The sequence below is a fragment of the Lepus europaeus genome, chromosome 21 (genome assembly GCF_033115175.1).
Source record: "Lepus europaeus isolate LE1 chromosome 21, mLepTim1.pri, whole genome shotgun sequence".
Lineage (NCBI taxonomy): Eukaryota > Metazoa > Chordata > Mammalia > Lagomorpha > Leporidae > Lepus > Lepus europaeus.
Genome location: NC_084847.1, coordinates 53268595 through 53279547, shown reverse-complemented (window position 1 = coordinate 53279547; position 10953 = coordinate 53268595). Strand labels below are relative to the sequence as shown.

The window sequence follows — 10953 nt, the reverse complement described above, 5'->3', positions numbered from 1 at the left end:
CGCTGCGGAAGCCGCCACCAGCCAAGCCCCAGGAACCACTGCGACTCCCGCAGGCACCACCACGGCCACCCCTACACCCACGGCACGCACCACTGCCTCGACCACTCTGGCCCCCAGCAGCACCACCTCGGTGACCCACTCTACCGCTCAAACGACAGCGTCCACTCCCACTGTGCCGCACACCAGCGCCACCACCACCCCTCTCCCCACCACGCCCACCCCGGAAACCACTCCCTCGACCACCCTGCCACCCAGCACCACCTCCGGGGCCACGTCGACCGCTGACACGGCCGTGTCGACCTCCACCGGGCAGCCCAGCACCCCTGGCACCACCACGCCCACGCCAGGCACCACTGCCCCCACCACTCTGGCCCCCAGCACCGCCCCGACGACCACGGCCCACTCCACGGCTCCCACCGCAGCGTCCTCTCCCACCACGGAGGTCTCCGCTCCCGCCACCACCGTGTCCACCCCCGGGACCACGCTCTCAACCACTCTGCCACCGAGCACCAGCTCTGCGGCCCCTTCCACGGCTGGGCCCACAGCGTCCACTCCCACTGCGGAAGCCGCCACCAGCCAAGCCCCAGGAACCACTGCGACTCCCGCAGGCACCACCACGGCCACCCCTACACCCACGGCACGCACCACTGCCTCGACCACTCTGGCCCCCAGCAGCACCACCTCGGTGACCCACTCTACCGCTCAAACGACAGCGTCCACTCCCACTGTGCCGCACACCAGCGCCACCGCCACCCCTCTCCCCACCACGCCCACCCCGGAAACCACTCCCTCGACCACCCTGCCACCCAGCACCACCTCCGGGGCCACGTCGACCGCTGACACGGCCGTGTCGACCTCCACCGGGCAGCCCAGCACCCCTGGCACCACCACGCCCACGCCAGGCACCACTGCCCCCACCACTCTGGCCCCCAGCACCGCCCCGACGACCACGGCCCACTCCACGGCTCCCACCGCAGCGTCCTCTCCCACCACGGAGGTCTCCGCTCCCGCCACCACCGTGTCCACCCCCGGGACCACGCTCTCAACCACTCTGCCACCGAGCACCAGCTCTGCGGCCCCTTCCACGGCTGGGCCCACAGCGTCCACTCCCACTGCGGAAGCCGCCACCAGCCAAGCCCCAGGAACCACTGCGACTCCCGCAGGCACCACCACGGCCACCCCTACACCCACGGCACGCACCACTGCCTCGACCACTCTGGCCCCCAGCAGCACCACCTCGGTGACCCACTCTACCGCTCAAACGACAGCGTCCACTCCCTCTGTGCCGCACACCAGCGCCACCACCACCCCTCTCCCCACCACGCCCACCCCGGAAACCACTCCCTCGACCACCCTGCCACCCAGCACCACCTCCGGGGCCACGTCGACCGCTGACACGGCCGTGTCGACCTCCACCGGGCAGCCCAGCACCCCTGGCACCACCACGCCCACGCCAGGCACCACTGCCCCCACCACTCTGGCCCCCAGCACCGCCCCGACGACCACGGCCCACTCCACGGCTCCCACCGCAGCGTCCTCTCCCACCACGGAGGTCTCCGCTCCCGCCACCACCGTGTCCACCCCCGGGACCACGCTCTCAACCACTCTGCCACCGAGCACCAGCTCTGCGGCCCCTTCCACGGCTGGGCCCACAGCGTCCACTCCCACTGCGGAAGCCGCCACCAGCCAAGCCCCAGGAACCACTGCGACTCCCGCAGGCACCACCACGGCCACCCCTACACCCACGGCACGCACCACTGCCTCGACCACTCTGGCCCCCAGCAGCACCACCTCGGTGACCCACTCTACCGCTCAAACGACAGCGTCCACTCCCACTGTGCCGCACACCAGCGCCACCACCACCCCTCTCCCCACCACGCCCACCCCGGAAACCACTCCCTCGACCACCCTGCCACCCAGCACCACCTCCGGGGCCACGTCGACCGCTGACACGGCCGTGTCGACCTCCACCGGGCAGCCCAGCACCCCTGGCACCACCACGCCCACGCCAGGCACCACTGCCCCCACCACTCTGGCCCCCAGCACCGCCCCGACGACCACGGCCCACTCCACGGCTCCCACCGCAGCGTCCTCTCCCACCACGGAGGTCTCCGCTCCCGCCACCACCGTGTCCACCCCCGGGACCACGCTCTCAACCACTCTGCCACCGAGCACCAGCTCTGCGGCCCCTTCCACGGCTGGGCCCACAGCGTCCACTCCCGCTGCGGAAGCCGCCACCAGCCAAGCCCCAGGAACCACTGCGACTCCCGCAGGCACCACCACGGCCACCCCTACACCCACGGCACGCACCACTGCCTCGACCACTCTGGCCCCCAGCAGCACCACCTCGGTGACCCACTCTACCGCTCAAACGACAGCGTCCACTCCCACTGTGCCGCACACCAGCGCCACCGCCACCCCCTCTCCCCACCACGCCCACCCCGGAAACCACTCCCTCGACCACCCTGCCACCCAGCACCACCTCCGGGGCCACGTCGACCGCTGACACGGCCGTGTCGACCTCCACCGGGCAGCCCAGCACCCCTGGCACCACCACGCCCACGCCAGGCACCACTGCCCCCACCACTCTGGCCCCCAGCACCGCCCCGACGACCACGGCCCACTCCACGGCTCCCACCGCAGCGTCCTCTCCCACCACGGAGGTCTCCGCTCCCGCCACCACCGTGTCCACCCCCGGGACCACGCTCTCAACCACTCTGCCACCGAGCACCAGCTCTGCGGCCCCTTCCACGGCTGGGCCCACAGCGTCCACTCCCACTGCGGAAGCCGCCACCAGCCAAGCCCCAGGAACCACTGCGACTCCCGCAGGCACCACCACGGCCACCCCTACACCCACGGCACGCACCACTGCCTCGACCACTCTGGCCCCCAGCAGCACCACCTCGGTGACCCCACTCTACCGCTCAAACGACAGCGTCCACTCCCACTGTGCCGCACACCAGCGCCACCGCCACCCCTCTCCCCACCACGCCCACCCCGGAAACCACTCCCTCGACCACCCTGCCACCCAGCACCACCTCCGGGGCCACGTCGACCGCTGACACGGCCGTGTCGACCTCCACCGGGCAGCCCAGCACCCCTGGCACCACCACGCCCACGCCAGGCACCACTGCCCCCACCACTCTGGCCCCCAGCACCGCCCCGACGACCACGGCCCACTCCACGGCTCCCACCGCAGCGTCCTCTCCCACCACGGAGGTCTCCGCTCCCGCCACCACCGTGTCCACCCCCGGGACCACGCTCTCAACCACTCTGCCACCGAGCACCAGCTCTGCGGCCCCTTCCACGGCTGGGCCCACAGCGTCCACTCCCACTGCGGAAGCCGCCACCAGCCAAGCCCCAGGAACCACTGCGACTCCCGCAGGCACCACCACGGCCACCCCTACACCCACGGCACGCACCACTGCCTCGACCACTCTGGCCCCCAGCAGCACCACCTCGGTGACCCACTCTATCGCTCAAACGACAGCGTCCACTCCCACTGTGCCGCACACCAGCGCCACCGCCACCCCTCTCCCCACCACGCCCACCCCGGAAACCACTCCCTCGACCACCCTGCCACCCAGCACCACCTCCGGGGCCACGTCGACCGCTGACACGGCCGTGTCGACCTCCACCGGGCAGCCCAGCACCCCTGGCACCACCACGCCCACGCCAGGCACCACTGCCCCCACCACTCTGGCCCCCAGCACCGCCCCGACGACCACGGCCCACTCCACGGCTCCCACCGCAGCGTCCTCTCCCACCACGGAGGTCTCCGCTCCCGCCACCACCGTGTCCACCCCCGGGACCACGCTCTCAACCACTCTGCCACCGAGCACCAGCTCTGCGGCCCCTTCCACGGCTGGGCCCACAGCGTCCACTCCCACTGCGGAAGCCGCCACCAGCCAAGCCCCAGGAACCACTGCGACTCCCGCAGGCACCACCACGGCCACCCCTACACCCACGGCACGCACCACTGCCTCGACCACTCTGGCCCCCAGCAGCACCACCTCGGTGACCCACTCTATCGCTCAAACGACAGCGTCCACTCCCACTGTGCCGCACACCAGCGCCACCACCACCCCTCTCCCCCACCACGCCCACCCCGGAAACCACTCCCTCGACCACCCTGCCACCCAGCACCACCTCCGGGGCCACGTCGACCGCTGACACGGCCGTGTCGACCTCCACCGGCAGCCCAGCACCCCTGGCACCACCACGCCCACGCCAGGCACCACTGCCCCCACCACTCTGGCCCCCAGCACCGCCCCGACGACCACGGCCCACTCCACGGCTCCCACCGCAGCGTCCTCTCCCACCACGGAGGTCTCCGCTCCCGCCACCACCGTGTCCACCCCCGGGACCACGCTCTCAACCACTCTGCCACCGAGCACCAGCTCTGCGGCCCCTTCCACGGCTGGGCCCACAGCGTCCACTCCCACTGCGGAAGCCGCCACCAGCCAAGCCCCAGGAACCACTGCGACTCCCGCAGGCACCACCACGGCCACCCCTACACCCACGGCACGCACCACTGCCTCGACCACTCTGGCCCCCAGCAGCACCACCTCGGTGACCCACTCTACCGCTCAAACGACAGCGTCCACTCCCACTGTGCCGCACACCAGCGCCACCTCCACCCCTCTCCCCACCACGCCCACCCCGGAAACCACTCCCTCGACCACCCTGCCACCCAGCACCACCTCCGGGGCCACGTCGACCGCTGACACGGCCGTGTCGACCTCCACCGGGCAGCCCAGCACCCCTGGCACCACCACGCCCACGCCAGGCACCACTGCCCCCACCACTCTGGCCCCCAGCACCGCCCCGACGACCACGGCCCACTCCACGGCTCCCACCGCAGCGTCCTCTCCCACCACGGAGGTCTCCGCTCCCGCCACCACCGTGTCCACCCCCGGGACCACGCTCTCAACCACTCTGCCACCGAGCACCAGCTCTGCGGCCCCTTCCACGGCTGGGCCCACAGCGTCCACTCCCACTGCGGAAGCCGCCACCAGCCAAGCCCCAGGAACCACATGCGACTCCGCAGGCACCACCACGGCCACCCCTACACCCACGGCACGCACCACTGCCTCGACCACTCTGGCCCCCAGCAGCACCACCTCGGTGACCCACTCTACCGCTCAAACGACAGCGTCCACTCCCTCTGTGCCGCACACCAGCGCCACCACCACCCCTCTCCCCACCACGCCCACCCCGGAAACCACTCCCTCGACCACCCTGCCACCCAGCACCACCTCCGGGGCCACGTCGACCGCTGACACGGCCGTGTCGACCTCCACCGGGCAGCCCAGCACCCCTGGCACCACCACGCCCACGCCAGGCACCACTGCCCCCACCACTCTGGCCCCCAGCACCGCCCCGACGACCACGGCCCACTCCACGGCTCCCACCGCAGCGTCCTCTCCCACCACGGAGGTCTCCGCTCCCGCCACCACTGTGTCCACCCCCGGGACCACGCTCTCAACCACTCTGCCACCGAGCACCAGCTCTGCGGCCCCTTCCACGGCTGGGCCCACAGCGTCCACTCCCACTGCGGAAGCCGCCACCAGCCAAGCCCCAGGAACCACTGCGACTCCCGCAGGCACCACCACGGCCACCCCTACACCCACAGCACGCACCACTGCCTCGACCACTCTGGCCCCCAGCAGCACCACCTCGGTGACCCACTCTACCGCTCAAACGACAGCGTCCACTCCCACTGTGCCGCACACCAGCGCCACCGCCACCCCTCTCCCCACCACGCCCACCCCGGAAACCACTCCCTCGACCACCCTGCCACCCAGCACCACCTCCGGGGCCACGTCGACCGCTGACACGGCCGTGTCGACCTCCACTGGGCAGCCCAGCACCCCTGGCACCACCACGCCCACGCCAGGCACCACTGCCCCCACCACTCTGGCCCCCAGCACCGCCCCGACGACCACGGCCCACTCCACGGCTCCCACCGCAGCGTCCTCTCCCACCACGGAGGTCTCCGCTCCCGCCACCACCGTGTCCACCCCCGGGACCACGCTCTCAACCACTCTGCCACCGAGCACCAGCTCTGCGGCCCCTTCCACGGCTGGGCCCACAGCGTCCACTCCCGCTGCGGAAGCCGCCACCAGCCAAGCCCCAGGAACCACTGCGACTCCCGCAGGCACCACCACGGCCACCCCTACACCCACGGCACGCACCACTGCCTCGACCACTCTGGCCCCCAGCAGCACCACCTCGGTGACCCACTCTACCGCTCAAACGACAGCGTCCACTCCCACTGTGCCGCACACCAGCGCCACCACCACCCCTCTCCCCACCACGCCCACCCCGGAAACCACTCCCTCGACCACCCTGCCACCCAGCACCACCTCCGGGGCCACGTCGACCGCTGACACGGCCGTGTCGACCTCCACCGGGCAGCCCAGCACCCCTGGCACCACCACGCCCACGCCAGGCACCACTGCCCCCACCACTCTGGCCCCCAGCACCGCCCCGACGACCACGGCCCACTCCACGGCTCCCACCGCAGCGTCCTCTCCCACCACGGAGGTCTCCGCTCCCGCCACCACCGTGTCCACCCCCGGGACCACGCTCTCAACCACTCTGCCACCGAGCACCAGCTCTGCGGCCCCTTCCACGGCTGGGCCCACAGCGTCCACTCCCGCTGCGGAAGCCGCCACCAGCCAAGCCCCAGGAACCACTGCGACTCCCGCAGGCACCACCACGGCCACCCCTACACCCACGGCACGCACCACTGCCTCGACCACTCTGGCCCCCAGCAGCACCACCTCGGTGACCCACTCTACCGCTCAAACGACAGCGTCCACTCCCACTGTGCCGCACACCAGCGCCACCGCCACCCCTCTCCCCACCACGCCCACCCCGGAAACCACTCCCTCGACCACCCTGCCACCCAGCACCACCTCCGGGGCCACGTCGACCGCTGACACGGCCGTGTCGACCTCCACCGGGCAGCCCAGCACCCCTGGCACCACCACGCCCACGCCAGGCACCACTGCCCCACCACTCTGGCCCCCAGCACCGCCCCGACGACCACGGCCCACTCCACGGCTCCCACCGCAGCGTCCTCTCCCACCACGGAGGTCTCCGCTCCCGCCACCACCGTGTCCACCCCCGGGACCACGCTCTCAACCACTCTGCCACCGAGCACCAGCTCTGCGGCCCCTTCCACGGCTGGGCCCACAGCGTCCACTCCCACTGCGGAAGCCGCCACCAGCCAAGCCCCAGGAACCACTGCGACTCCCGCAGGCACCACCACGGCCACCCCTACACCCACGGCACGCACCACTGCCTCGACCACTCTGGCCCCCAGCAGCACCACCTCGGTGACCCACTCTACCGCTCAAACGACAGCGTCCACTCCCTCTGTGCCGCACACCAGCGCCACCACCACCCCTCTCCCCACCACGCCCACCCCGGAAACCACTCCCTCGACCACCCTGCCACCCAGCACCACCTCCGGGGCCACGTCGACCGCTGACACGGCCGTGTCGACCTCCACCGGGCAGCCCAGCACCCCTGGCACCACCACGCCCACGCCAGGCACCACTGCCCCCACCACTCTGGCCCCCAGCACCGCCCCGACGACCACGGCCCACTCCACGGCTCCCACCGCAGCGTCCTCTCCCACCACGGAGGTCTCCGCTCCCGCCACCACCGTGTCCACCCCCGGGACCACGCTCTCAACCACTCTGCCACCGAGCACCAGCTCTGCGGCCCCTTCCACGGCTGGGCCCACAGCGTCCACTCCCACTGCGGAAGCCGCCACCAGCCAAGCCCCAGGAACCACTGCGACTCCCGCAGGCACCACCACGGCCACCCCTACACCCACGGCACGCACCACTGCCTCGACCACTCTGGCCCCCAGCAGCACCACCTCGGTGACCCACTCTACCGCTCAAACGACAGCGTCCACTCCCACTGTGCCGCACACCAGCGCCACCCGCCACCCCTCTCCCCACCACGCCCACCCCGGAAACCACTCCCTCGACCACCCTGCCACCCAGCACCACCTCCGGGGCCACGTCGACCGCTGACACGGCCGTGTCGACCTCCACCGGGCAGCCCAGCACCCCTGGCACCACCACGCCCACGCCAGGCACCACTGCCCCCACCACTCTGGCCCCCAGCACCGCCCCGACGACCACGGCCCACTCCACGGCTCCCACCGCAGCGTCCTCTCCCACCACGGAGGTCTCCGCTCCCGCCACCACCGTGTCCACCCCCGGGACCACGCTCTCAACCACTCTGCCACCGAGCACCAGCTCTGCGGCCCCTTCCACGGCTGGGCCCACAGCGTCCACTCCCGCTGCGGAAGCCGCCACCAGCCAAGCCCCAGGAACCACTGCGACTCCCGCAGGCACCACCACGGCCACCCCTACACCCACGGCACGCACCACTGCCTCGACCACTCTGGCCCCCAGCAGCACCACCTCGGTGACCCACTCTACCGCTCAAACGACAGCGTCCACTCCCACTGTGCCGCACACCAGCGCCACCGCCACCCCTCTCCCCACCACGCCCACCCCGGAAACCACTCCCTCGACCACCCTGCCACCCAGCACCACCTCCGGGGCCACGTCGACCGCTGACACGGCCGTGTCGACCTCCACCGGGCAGCCCAGCACCCCTGGCACCACCACGCCCACGCCAGGCACCACTGCCCCCACCACTCTGGCCCCCAGCACCGCCCCGACGACCACGGCCCACTCCACGGCTCCCACCGCAGCGTCCTCTCCCACCACGGAGGTCTCCGCTCCCGCCACCACCGTGTCCACCCCCGGGACCACGCTCTCAACCACTCTGCCACCGAGCACCAGCTCTGCGGCCCCTTCCACGGCTGGGCCACAGCGTCCACTCCCGCTGCGGAAGCCGCCACCAGCCAAGCCCCAGGAACCACTGCGACTCCCGCAGGCACCACCACGGCCACCCCTACACCCACGGCACGCACCACTGCCTCGACCACTCTGGCCCCCAGCAGCACCACCTCGGTGACCCACTCTACCGCTCAAACGACAGCGTCCACTCCCACTGTGCCGCACACCAGCGCCACCGCCACCCCTCTCCCCACCACGCCCACCCCGGAAACCACTCCCTCGACCACCCTGCCACCCAGCACCACCTCCGGGGCCACGTCGACCGCTGACACGGCCGTGTCGACCTCCACCGGGCAGCCCAGCACCCCTGGCACCACCACGCCCACGCCAGGCACCACTGCCCCCACCACTCTGGCCCCCAGCACCGCCCCGACGACCACGGCCCACTCCACGGCTCCCACCGCAGCGTCCTCTCCCACCACGGAGGTCTCCGCTCCCGCCACCACCGTGTCCACCCCCGGGACCACGCTCTCAACCACTCTGCCACCGAGCACCAGCTCTGCGGCCCCTTCCACGGCTTGGGCCCACAGCGTCCACTCCCACTGCGGAAGCCGCCACCAGCCAAGCCCCAGGAACCACTGCGACTCCCGCAGGCACCACCACGGCCACCCCTACACCCACGGCACGCACCCACTGCCTCGACCACTCTGGCCCCCAGCAGCACCACCTCGGTGACCCACTCTACCGCTCAAACGACAGCGTCCACTCCCACTGTGCCGCACACCAGCGCCACCCGCCACCCCCTCTCCCCACCACGCCCACCCCGGAAACCACTCCCTCGACCACCCTGCCACCCAGCACCACCTCCGGGGCCACGTCGACCGCTGACACGGCCGTGTCGACCTCCACCGGGCAGCCCAGCACCCCTGGCACCACCACGCCCACGCCAGGCACCACTGCCCCCACCACTCTGGCCCCCAGCACCGCCCCGACGACCACGGCCCACTCCACGGCTCCCACCGCAGCGTCCTCTCCCACCACGGAGGTCTCCGCTCCCGCCACCACCGTGTCCACCCCCGGGACCACGCTCTCAACCACTCTGCCACCGAGCACCAGCTCTGCGGCCCCTTCCACGGCTGGGCCCACAGCGTCCACTCCCGCTGCGGAAGCCGCCACCAGCCAAGCCCCAGGAACCACTGCGACTCCCGCAGGCACCACCACGGCCACCCCTACACCCACGGCACGCACCACTGCCTCGACCACTCTGGCCCCCAGCAGCACCACCTCGGTGACCCACTCTACCGCTCAAACGACAGCGTCCACTCCCACTGTGCCGCACACCAGCGCCACCCGCCACCCCTCTCCCCACCACGCCCACCCCGGAAACCACTCCTCGACCACCCTGCCACCCAGCACCACCTCCGGGGCCACGTCGACCGCTGACACGGCCGTGTCGACCTCCACCGGGCAGCCCAGCACCCCTGGCACCACCACGCCCACGCCAGGCACCACTGCCCCCACCACTCTGGCCCCCAGCACCGCCCCGACGACCACGGCCCACTCCACGGCTCCCACCGCAGCGTCCTCTCCCACCACGGAGGTCTCCGCTCCCGCCACCACCGTGTCCACCCCCGGGACCACGCTCTCAACCACTCTGCCACCGAGCACCAGCTCTGCGGCCCCTTCCACGGCTGGGCCCACAGCGTCCACTCCCACTGCGGAAGCCGCCACCAGCCAAGCCCCAGGAACCACTGCGACTCCCACAGGCACCACCACGGCCACCCCTACACCCACGGCACGCACCACTGCCTCGACCACTCTGGCCCCCAGCAGCACCACCTCGGTGACCCACTCTACCGCTCAAACGACAGCGTCCACTCCCACTGTGCCGCACACCAGCGCCACCGCCACCCCTCTCCCCACCACGCCCACCCCGGAAACCACTCCCTCGACCACCCTGCCACCCAGCACCACCTCCGGGGCCACGTCGACTGCTGACACGGCCGTGTCGACCTCCACCGGGCAGCCCAGCACCCCTGGCACCACCACGCCCACGCCAGGCACCACTGCCCCCACCACTCTGGCCCCCAGCACCGCCCCGACGACCACGGCCCAC

General features: G+C 71.8%; 1 protein-coding gene across 1 annotated transcript in view; it reads left to right on the top strand.

The window, feature by feature from the left end:
* Positions 1-262: 262 nt before the first annotated feature.
* Positions 263-10953, top strand: part of MUC17 (mucin 17, cell surface associated) — a gene marked incomplete at its 5' end in the record, with an annotated part of 29899 nt that continues 19208 nt past the window's right edge. Inside the window, one exon of the mRNA XM_062180118.1 lies at positions 263-316. Within this exon, the coding sequence (XP_062036102.1) occupies positions 263-316 (54 nt within the window). The remainder of the gene's footprint in view (positions 317-10953) is intronic.